Below are 12177 nucleotides of genomic sequence, written 5' to 3'. Positions count from 1 at the left end.
CAGCTAAATGCAGCACTAACCTTTGATCTTCATCAGATGACACTCCTAGGACATTATGTTATACAATACATGCATGTTTTGTTCAATCAAGTTCATATTTATATCAAAAACCAGCTTTTTACATTAGCATGTGATGTTCAGAACTAGCATACCCACTGCAAACTTCTGGTGAATTTACTAAATTACTCATGATAAACGTTGACAAAAGACATTATTTTAAGAATTATAGATACAGAACTCCTTTATGCAATCGCTATGTCAGATTTTAAAATAGCTTTTCGGCGAAAGCACATTTTGCAATATTCTGAGTACATAGCTCAGCCATCACGGCTAGCTAATTTGACACCCGCCAAGTTCGGGGCTGACTAAACTCAGAATTAGTATTAGAAAAATGTGATTACCTTAGCTGTTCTTCGTCAGAATGCACTCCCAGGACTGCTACTTCCACACCAAATGTTGTTTTTGTTCCAAATAATCCATAGTTATGTGCAAATACCTCTGTTTTGTTAGTGCGTTCAGGTCACTATCCAAAGGGTAACGCGTGAGTGCATTTCGAGACCAAAAAATTCAAAATGTTCCATTACTGTACTTAGAAGCATGTCAAACGCTGTTTAAAATCTATTTTTATGGTATTTTTCTCAGAAAATGGCGATAATATTCCAACCGGACAATGCTGTATTCGTTCAAAAAGGAAGAGAAAAAATGGTGATGTCTCGTGAACGCGCATTTCCAATCTCTTAGTCACCAGGCAGTCCACTGACAAACTGTGCTCCTGTACTCTGCCCAGAGACAGGAGACAAGTCAATCCGCTTTCTGAACGCTTTAGAGAGCCAATGGAAGCCTTAAAGTGCTACATAACCCCACGGGCACTGTAGTTTTGATAAAGAAGCAAATGGAGAACTACAAATTCGCAGACAGGCCACTTCCTGCTTGGAATTTTCTCAGGTTTTTGAATGATGTCTGAGTATAACAGAACTCATATGGCAGGCAAACAGTTTTAGAAACTTCAGAGTGTTTTCTATCCAAATCTACTAATAATATGCATATTCTCGTTTCTGGGAAAGAGTAGTAACCAGTTTAAATCGGGTACGTTTTTTTATCCGGCCGTGAAAATACTGCCCCCTAGCCCAGACAGGTTAATGTAGAAGTGTTTAGAAACATACATTCTTATTTACAATGAAAGTCACTCCAAAATGACAGTCTATATACTATTAATTTCTATTGGGCACAAAATAATCTGAAACGCAACCAAAACAAACAGCAAATGCATCGAGCAAGTTTGTAGACTCAAGCTTGACGTAATCATTGCGTGCTATGAATATGGGACCAAATACTAAACTTTTGACTACTATAATACACAAGTGAATTTGTCCCAATACTTTTGGTCTCCTAAAATGGGGAGACTATGTGCAAAACGTGCTGTATTTTCTAAACAGTTAACCCAATATGGATTAAAATACCCTCAAATTAAAGCTGACATTCTGCACCTTAATAACCTCATAGTCATTGTAGCATTTTCAAATCCAAAGTGCTAGAGTACAGAGCCAAAACCCTCCCTCCCCCCCCCCCCCCCTCCCAGGATCATCCATGAGGCGGGCTATTCAGAGGAAGAGTGTAAGCAGTACAAAGCGGTGGTGTACAGCAACACCATCCAGTCCATAATCGCCATCATCAGAGCCATGGGGCGCCTCAAGATCGATTTCTCCGATGCAGCCAGAGCGGTGAGTGGAATAGGACACTGGGAGCTCTAGACACTGATCTAAGAGCAGTTTCGTACTTTTAACTCCTTATAGTTGAGGTTAGGATTAGGGCTAGGATGATACCAGTATTGCAATATTTTTCTCATGGCTAAAATGAAAACATGAAGCAGACCACTCTTTGGTCCTTAAAAAAAACTTCTGTATATATAATTGTGTGCTACAGTATGGAAAATAAATAAATGTGACTGAATGACAACATAATGATGTTGGTTTCCAACATTTGGGCTGTTTTCCTAAAGAAGTTAATCCACTTCGTGTTTTGTTTCCTTGCCATGATACAAACAAGTATCACAATACTGGTATTGTTCTGGCCCTAGTTAATATTTGGTGAAGGAAAGCTGATCCTAGATCTGTGCCTGGGAGTCTAGGAGGGGTGGAAGTTGAGTCAATGGGGTTAAACAGCAGGGGGTAGGGTTCGACTGTAAGAGGAAGGGGTAGGGTTGATTAGGGCGTAATGACCAACATATATATGGTATTTTTGACGGTTTGACATGTTTTTGATTTAATAAAAGTTCTACATTTGCTTTGAGTAGTGTGACCTAGGGTGGCAACACATACACTACCGTTCAAACGTTTGGGGTCACTTAGAAATATCCTTGTTTTTGAAAGAAAAGCAATTTTTTTTGCCCATTAAAGTAATGTCAAATTGATCAGAAATACAGTGTAGATGTTGTAAATGACTATTGTGGCTGGAAACGGCAGATTATTTTTTTTCTTTAAATGGAATATATACATAGGCGTACAGAGGCCCCATTAACAGCAACCATCACTCCTGTGTTCCAAAGTCACGTTGTGTTAGCTAATCCAAGTTTATCATTTTAAAAGGCTAATTGATCATTAGAAAGCCCTTTTGCAATTATGTTAGCACAGCTGAAAACTGTTGTTCTGATTTAAAGAAGCAATAACACTGGCATTCTTTAGACTAGTTGAGTATCTGGAGCATCAGAATTTGTGTTTGATTACAGGCTCAAAATGGCCAGAAACAAAGAACTTTCTTCTGAAACTCATCAGTCTATTCTTGTTCTGAGAAATGAAGTTTATTCCATACGAGAAATTGCCAAGAAACGAAGTATCTCGTACAACACTGTGTACTATTCCTTCACAGAACAGTGCAAACTGGCCCTAACCAGAATAGAATGGCCCTTGATCAACATCATAAAACATGAATTAAAAAAAAAAAAAAAATGTTTTCCTGTAGTCCCATCCATTTAAGTGCTCTCAATCAGTGTCACTCAACATACCAGTTACAGCCAATAAGAACTGCTAACAGGGGTACATGGTCTGTCTGCCTGCCTATTGGCTCTTTCACTGCAGATGAGATCACTACACTGCCTGATACCAGAGTGTGCTTTACACTTTACTCAGTGGTGAGTTAGCCAAAACTGAGTCCATGGTGTTTATAATAAACTGTATCCAATCAGCATCTAGCCTTCAACATTGCTTGTTTTGTAGTCTGCTGAGCATAATGATCTACTTTTACATAATGTTCGGTGGCTAAGCAAGGGTAATAATGCTTTCGAGAGCAGCCTATGTGAGCTTAGGGAGAAGATGCTTTTCTCCGCAATTGCCGCCAAAAGACAGCCAACACATATCTAGCAAATGCTGGATGAGTTTGTATCAGATGTTTTATTTTTTGGTGACATTTTAAATCAATTGAATGGACTTAATTTGGGACTACAGGGGAAGTTTAAAACAGTTATTGACATGATTGAAAAACAAATTTTATTTTCTCCTCTGATTTGAGCCCAAACAGTACACTCAATTTCCTTACAACTATATTCAGTCATCAGTACAGATCACTCCCGTGATGTCGGAGTTTTTAGATAAACTCATCAAATCTTGTTGGAAACTTAGCTTTCAGTTTAAATCCCCACAGAGGTGGCGTAGTTTGTTATAGGGACCAGTTCTCTACTGATGTGGGGGGCGAGAGACTACTCTGCAAAAGCTGGTCAGCTGATATGCAACGCATTTAAGGTTTCTATGTGTAAAACAATACTTTTTTTTTTTTAAATACTTTTTTCTATTTCATTATTTTCTATTACCTTTTCTATTTAACTAGGCAAGTCAGTTAAGAACATTCTTATTTACAATGACGGCCTAACCCGGACAACACTGGGCTAATTGTACGGCGCCCTATGGGACTCCCAATCACGGCCAGACGTGATGCAGCCTGGATTTGAAACAGGTACTGCAGTTCTCTTGCACTGAGATGCAGTGTCTTAAACCACTGCGCCACTCGGGAGCCAATATGATGCTGGTCAACTGAGATATGTCATGCGTTAAAGGTTTCCTGTGTGTAAGCTTAATCTTTAGTTTTTATTATGTAAAACGGACATGTGATGTGATACAGGTCAAGTGTGTAATCAGTACAAATGTGTTTCACTATTTAAACAATTTGTATGCACAGAATTGGGCTAATTGTAAAGCACTTTTAGCAACTTTTAATAAAGTGCTTTATAAGATTGTAATTGTTTGTGCATTGTTTTATATACCGGTTTTAGGAAGTGTAATTCCATGTAGAAAATGTCTGGTCCCCCCAGTTAATAACTATTTCAAAATCTAGCCCCTCAAAGAATATAGTTGAATAGCCCAAACTTCACCTAGTTTTGCCTCCAAACCGTTGGTTGTGTCTCCTGTCCCCCACCAGGATGATGCTCGTCAGCTGTTTGTGCTGGCGGGATCGGCAGAGGAGGGCTTCATGACCGGCGAACTAGCCGGAGTCATCCAGCGCCTCTGGAAGGACGTTGGGGTCCAGGCCTGCTTCAGCCGGTCACGAGAGTACCAGCTCAATGACTCCGCTGCCTAGTGAGTAGCAAACACACACACACACAACAGAGTTCTGCCCCAAGGTTCTTTAACAAGGTGGTGTAGATGAGTAACGAGCTGTGGGGCAGCGTGTTTTTGAACCATTCTATAACTAGAGGACCCCTGATGAGTGATAAGTACTGTCTTTTTGCTCACTAGGTCGGTCTACGTTAAGTGCTGCCTGTCTTTCTAGAGGCCAACTTGGTGTGTGGACTACTGACTGCTTATAACTTGCAGATGATTGACACATCAACCAGGATTAAGGGGCAGGGCAATTTGTGACTTGTTTGGGTAATCACTGGCTGTTCAGGAAGGGGAGTGGTTTCTCCTCTCCTAGGCAATCAGCAATAAGTACAGGGAGGTGTGCTCTTCACCTCTGATTGGCAATTAGTATTAGTACTTCAGTCTCCCCTGGTTTCTCAGCAGCAGTCGTGGCGGTCACGTTAGTGGCGGTCTTGTCGCCAAAACGAAGACTGTTCTGACGAGTTGTTCTTTGAGGAAGGCGCCACACCAGTATCTTACCTAGTTATTTTTTTTAATCTAATTTAGCTTTTGTAGCTTTCGCAACTGTTTTTCTATACCTGTATACCTCCTCTCCGTGTAGGCTTTACAGACGCTCCCCATGCCTTGGCTGCAACCCTTCTAATTTAATGTACTCTGCATTCACAACTCCAGTGGAATTCCGTATCTCTGGCAGCGTTTTGAACTGCCGATCTGCGGTGAAGAACACTGAGTTCATCTTAGCCTATGCTGCCATTGTCCCTTGACTTTTTGGCTTTGACGGAGACCTGGATCACCCCAGAGAACACTGCTACTCCATCTGCTCTCTCTTCATTTGACTACGTTTTCTCTCATAGTCCAAGAGCATGTGGTCGTCGCAGTGGTGGCACAGGGCCACTCATTTCTTCTAACTGGAGATTTTCTCATCTCACTCTCACCTGTCCATCCTCATTTGAATTCCATGCTGTCACTTCTCCACTCTCAACTTTGTCATCTATTGCCCACCAGGTGTCCTTGGAGAGTTCCTCAATGAGCTTGACACTTTGATAAGCTCATTTCCTGACGATGGCTAACCGCTCTTCGTACTTGGCGACTTCACCATCCCTGCATCGGTCTTCAATTAATTTCTTTCCAACTCTCTCTTGACCCTCCTTGCCTCTTGAGCTCACCCTTTCCCAATCCCCTCCAACTCACAAGGCAGGCAATATGCTTGAACTCATCTTTACTAGCGGCTGTTGGCCTACTAATCTCACTGCAACCCCCCTCAAGGTCTCTGGTCACTACTTTGTTTCCTTTTCTCCAATCCTAGCCCTTACCCAGATGGTCATGAACCTTCTCTCGCTCTCGCATATATATATCTCATCATCATCATCATGTCTTCTATCCTATCATCTCTCCCCTCTGCTAAATCCTTCTCCCTTAGCCGGTCACCTCTCCTGATTCTGCCTCTTCGACCCTACTCTCCTCCCTTTTCGCGTCCTATGATTCACATTGTCCGCCTTCCTCTCCTGCTCCGTGGATGAGTGACTCATTGCAAGCTTAAAGAACAGGCTGCTAGCAGCTGAATGAAAATATTTGTAAAACTTCCTGGGGACCAATCATCGTTTCACTCACTCCTCTACCTTCTCTTCCTCTGTAACTGATGCTTAAGACACTTTCTATCACTCTACATTTCAAGCTTCTGCCTCTAACCCTAAAACTCTTTTCCACCTTCTCCTCCCTCCTAAATCCTCGTCATTCACTCAGCCTATTGAGTCCACTGGTCCCACTCACACTGAACTACCCTACGCCTTGACCTCTTTCTCCCCTCTTTCTCCAGATGACATCCTGCGACTAATGATGTCTGACCGCCCCACAACCTGCCCGCTCAAAGTTATCCCATCCTCCCTTCTCCAGACCATCTCTGGAGACCTCCCATTCCTCCCTCATCAACTCATCCCTGACCACTGGCTGTGTCCCCCCTGACTTCAAAATGTTCCGAGTCGCTCCCCTCAAGAAGCCAACACTCGACTCTTCTGACGTAAAAAACTATAGACCTGCTATCTTTCTTTTCTTTCCAAGACACTTGAGCGTGCTGTCTCTGATCAAATAAGTGAAATAAGTGTTTGACCCCTCTGCAAAACATTACTTTGTACTTGGTGGCAAAACCCTTGTTGGCAATCAGAGGTCAGACGTTTCTTGTAGTTGGCCACCAGGTTTGCACACATCTCAGGAGGGATTTTGTCCCACTCCTCTTTGCAGATCTTCTCCCAAGTCATTAAGGTTTCGAGGCTGACGTTTGGCAACTCGAACGTTCAGCTCCCTCCACAGATTTTCTATCGGATTAAGGTCTGTAGACTGGCTAGGCCACTCCACTTCTTCTTGAGCCACTCCTTTGTTGCCTTGGCTGTGTGTTTTGGGTCATTGTCATGCTGGAATACCCATCCACTACCCATTTTCAATGCCCTGGCTGAGGGAAGGAGGTTCTCACCCAAGATTTGACGGTACATGGCCCCGTCCATCGTCCCTTTGATGCGGTGAAGTTGTCCTGTCCCCTTAGCAGAAAAATACCCCCAAAGCATAATGTTTCCACCTCCATGTTTGACGGTGGGGATGGTGTTCTTGGGGTCATCTGAATCATTCAGATGTTCATGTATATGTGCTTTCTTGAGCAGGGGGACCTTGCGGGCACTGCAGGATTTCAGTCCTTCACGGTGTAGTGTGTTACCAATTGTTTTCTTGGTGACTATGGTCCCAGCTGCCTTGAGATCATTGACAAGATCCTCCTGTGTAGTTCTGGGCTGATTCCTCACCGTTCTCATTATCATTGCAACTCCACGAGGTGAGATCTTGCATGGAGCCCCAGGCCGAGGGAGATTGACAGTTCTTTTGTGTTTCTTCCATTTGCCAATAATCGCACCAACTGTTGTCACCTTCTCACCAAGCTGCTTGGCGATGGTCTTGTAGCCCATTCCAGCCTTGTGTAGGTCTACAATCTTGTCCCTCACATCCTTGGAGAGCTCGTTGGTCTTGGCCATGGTGGAGAGTTTGGAATCTGATTGATTGCTTCTGTGGACAGGTGTCTTTTATACAGGTAACGAGGTGAGATTAGGAGCACTCCCTTTAAGAGTGTGCTCCTAATCTCAGCTCGTTACTTGTATAAAAGACACCTGGGAGCCAGAAATCTTTCTGATTGAGAGGGGGTCAAATACTTATTTCCCTCATTAAAATGCAAATCAATTTATAACATTTTTGACATGTGTTTTTCAGGATTTTTTTTGTTATTCTGTCTCTCATTGCTCAAATAAACCTACCATTTAAAATTATAGACTGATCCTTTCTTTGTCAGTGGGCAAACGTACAAAATCAACAGGGGATCAAATACTTTTTTCCCCTCACTGTAGCTGTGCCACCAGAGACTCTGGGTTCGAGTCCAGGCTCTGTCGCAGCTGGCCCCGACCGGGAGGCCCATGGGGCGGCGCACAATTGGCTTAGCGTCGTCCGGGTTAGGGAGGAGGGTTTGGCCGGCAGGGATATCCTTGTCTCATCGCGCACTAGCGATTCCTGTGGCGGGCGCAGTGCACGCTGACCAGGTCGCTAGGTGTATGGTGTTTCCTCCGACACCTTGGTGCGGATGTTAAGAAGCAGTGCGGCTTGGTTGGGTTGTGTTTCAGAGTACGCATGGCTCTCGACCTTCGCCTCTCCCGAGTCCGTTCGGGAGTTGTACCGATGAGACAAGACAGTGACTACTAACAATTGGATACCACAAAATTGGGGAGAAAAAGGGGGTTACATTTTTTTAAGAAGAAATTAGGTAAAATTGATTTAAGTTGGGGTGGTAAGTGCAGCACAATGCACAAAACTAAATGCCTTATCAATCTAGCTAGCTAGTAACATAATTAAGTCACAATGGATTAGTTTCCATGAAGCAGCTGCCTGTAGCTGGCTGCCGAGAGTCAATGCCGTGTCTTTCTACGTAGCTAGCTGGCTAATGTTAGCCAGCTAGCAAAAACTGTATCTGTGGGCTGTTTGCGATTGTGGAGAATTAATTAAGTTGTCTTTGTCATCTTGCTAGCTACTTATTCAGCCGTGGCCAAATTTACGTTTGCGCAGTTTTTTTTTCAGCTTTCCTTTTCCCTCAGTTTTTTCAGGGTTTCGCTCTCAATCACTTTGTTTTATTGTTTTTTTTTTACTTCAATTTTGTTGTTTTTGTAAGGCCACAATGCTTAAACCACATCAGGAGCCACTTTGTAGGTATGGAAAAAATAGATATTTTCATTTTTGTGTGTAGTTACCCTTTTAATGCAAGTGTGCACCATCAAGAGACCATTGTTTGGTAAGCGATGTTTCTATAGTGCTCATGTGATTGCAGAGTTTTCTAAACAGATGGCTACTGGATTGATGCAAATAATCATATTCTGCCAGGTAGGCATAGGCTACGTTGTAGTGAACAATTGAAGGTTTTTGGGAAAGCCTTTCCATCTTTACCAGAAGAAGGTTTTCATTAGTGTAATCGCTAACGGCTACACAAAGTAGACATACACTACCATTCAAAAGTTTGGCGTCACTTAGAAATGTCCTGGTTTTTGAAAGAAAAGCACATTTTTCTGTCCATTTTAAAATTACTTCAAATTGATCAGAAATGCAGTGTAGACATTGTTAATATTGTAAAGGGCTATTGTAGCTGGAAATGGCAGATTTTTAATAGAACATCTACATTGGTGTTCAGTGGTCCATTATCAGCAACCATCACTCCTGTGTTCCGATGGCACGTTGTGTTAGCTAATCTAAGTTTATCATTTTAAAAGGCTAATTGATCATTAGAAAACCCTTTTGCAATTATGTTAGCACAGCTGAAAAACTTGTGCTAATAAAAGAAGTAATAAAACTGTCCGCCTTTATACTAGTTGAGTATCTGGAGCATCAGCATTTGTGGGTTCGATTACAGGCTCAAAATGGTAGAAACAAAGAACTTCTGAAACTCGTCAGTCTATTCTTGTTCTGAAGATCTCGTACAACGCTGTGTACTACTCCCTTCACAGAACAGTGCAAACTGGTTCTAACCAGAATCGAAAGAGTGGGAGGCCCCGGTGCACAACTGAGCAGGAGGACAAGTACATTAGTGTCTAGTTTGAGACAGACACCTCACAAGTCCTCAACGTTGCCACATTGAAAGTCACGGAGCGCTTCAGTAAGGTCATTCTACTGCCAAAGTTTGTCTATGGAGATTGCATGGCTGTGTGCTCGATTTTTATACACCTGTCAGCAATGGGTGTGGCTGAAATATCTGAATCCACTCATTTGAAGGGGTGTCCACATACATTTTGTTTATATACAGTGCATTTAGAAAGTATTCAGTCCCCTTGACTTTTTCCACATTTCATTACATTACAGCTTTATTCTAAAATGGATTAAATACATTTTTTTTTTTACAGAAATCTACACACAATACCCCATAATTACAAAGCAAAAACAGGTTTGTAGATATTTTTGCACATTTATAAAAACATATACATTTTTTACGTACGCATTCAGACCCTTTGCTATGAGATTCGAAATTGAGCTCAGGTGCATCCTGTTTCCATTAATCATCCTTGATGTTGTTACAACCTTGATTGGAATCCACCTATGGTAAATTCAATTGATTGGACATGATTTGGAAAGGCACACACCTATCTATATAAGGTACCATAGTTTAGCAACAACCAAGCCATGAGGTCAAAGGAATTGTCCGTGGAGCTCATAGACAGGATTGTGTCGGCACAAATCTGGAGAAGGGTAGCAAAACAATTCTGCAGCATTGAAGGTCCCCAAGAACAACGTGGCCTCCATCATTCTTAAATGGAATAAGGTTGGTACCACCAAAACTCTTCCTAGTGCTGGCCGCCTGGCCAACTGAGCAATCGGGGGGGAAGGGGCTTGGTCAGGGAGGTGACCAAGAACCCGATGGTCACTCTGACGGAGCTCTAGAGTACCTCTATGGAGAACCTTCCAGAAGGACAACGACCCTAAGCACGCAGGAGTGGTTTCAGGACAAGACTCTGAATTTCCTTCAGTGGCCCCGCCAGAGCCTGGACTTGAACCCAATCGAACATCTCTGGAGAGATCTGAAAATAGCTGTTGAGTGATATTCCCCATCCAACCTGACAGAGCTTGAGAGGATCTGCAGAGAAGAATGGGAGAAACTCCCCAAATACATTTGTGCCAAGCTTGTAGCGTCATACCCAAGACTATTCGAGGCTGTAATGGCTGCCAAAGGCGCTTCAACAAAGTACTGAGTTACTAGGTCTGAATACTTATGTAAATGTGATATTTCCATATTGTTTTCTGTTTTTGCTTTGTCATTGTGGGGTATTGTGTGTAGATTGAGGGGAAACAATTTCATCAATTTTAGAATAAGGCTCTTACGTAACAATGTGGAAAAAGTCAGGTCTGAATATTTTCCGAATGCACTATATATATTGTATTTTCATATTTGTCTTATTTTTATATACATACACACAACCAGTCAAGTTTGGACACCTGCTCATTCAAGGGTTTTTTTTTCTTTTTTTTACCATTTTCTACATTGTAGAATAATAGTGAAGACATCAAAACTATGAAATAACACATGGAATCATGTAGTAACCAAGAAAGTGTTAAACAAATCAAAATATATTTGAGATTCTTCAAAGTAGCCACCCTTTGCCTTGATGACAGCTTTGCACACTTTTAGCATTCTCTCAACCAGCTTCATGGGGTGGTCACCTGGAATGCATTTAAATTAAAATGTTTATTTGTGGAATTTCTTTCTTTCCTTAATACGTTTGAGCCAATCAGTTGTGTTGTGGCAAGGTAGGGGTGGTATACAGAAGATGGGGCTATTTTGGCAAAAGACGAAGTCTATATTATGGCAAGAACAGCTGAAATAAGCAAAGAGAAATGACAGTCCGTTACTTTAAGACATGAAGGTCAGTCAATCCGGAAAATTTCAAGAACTTTGAAAGTGCAGTCGCAAAAACCATCAAGCACTATGATGAAACTGGTTCTCATGAGGACCGCCACAGGAAAGGAAGACCCAGAGTTACCTCTGCTGCAGAGGATAAGTTAATTAGAGTTAACTGCACCTCAGATTGCAGCCCACATAAATGCTTCAGAGTTCAAGTAACCGACACATCTCAACATCAGCTGTTCAGAGGAGACTGTGTGAATCAGGCTTTCATGGTCAAATTTCTGGAAAGAAACCACTACTAAAGGACACCAATAAGAAGAATTGACTTGTGTGGGCCAAGAAACATGAGCAATGGACATAAGCCCAGTGGAAATCTGTCCTTTGGTCTGATGAGTCCAAATCTTTGCAAGATGCAGAGTAGGTGAACGGATGATCTCCACATGTGTGGTTCCCACCGTGAAGCATGGAGGAGATGGTGTGGGGTGCTTTGATGGTGACAGTATGTAATTTATTTAGTATTCAAGGCACACTTAACCAGCATGGCTACCACAGTATTATGCAGCGATACTCCATCCCATCTGGTTTGCACTTAGTGGGACTATCATTTGTTTTTCAACAGGACAATGACCCAAGACACATCTTGAGGCTGTGTAAGGGCTTTTTGACCAAGAAGGAGAGTGATGGTGTGCTGCATCAGGTGAC

At 42.3% G+C, this 12177-nt stretch overlaps 1 protein-coding gene across 1 annotated transcript in view; it reads left to right on the top strand.

The window, feature by feature from the left end:
- The window catches only part of LOC100380647 (guanine nucleotide-binding protein G(i) subunit alpha-1), a 65262-nt gene that overhangs the window by 32313 nt on the left and 20772 nt on the right, over nucleotides 1-12177 (top strand). The window contains exons 3-4 of the mRNA XM_014125082.3: nucleotides 1580-1721; nucleotides 4408-4565. Coding sequence (XP_013980557.1) covers nucleotides 1580-1721; nucleotides 4408-4565 — 300 coding nt within the window. The remainder of the gene's footprint in view (nucleotides 1-1579; nucleotides 1722-4407; nucleotides 4566-12177) is intronic.

The sequence above is a fragment of the Salmo salar genome, chromosome 10 (assembly GCF_965601325.2).
Source record: "Salmo salar chromosome 10, fSalSal1, whole genome shotgun sequence".
Taxonomy (NCBI): Eukaryota; Metazoa; Chordata; class Actinopteri; order Salmoniformes; family Salmonidae; genus Salmo; species Salmo salar.
This window is presented reverse-complemented; position numbering and strand designations above follow the sequence as displayed.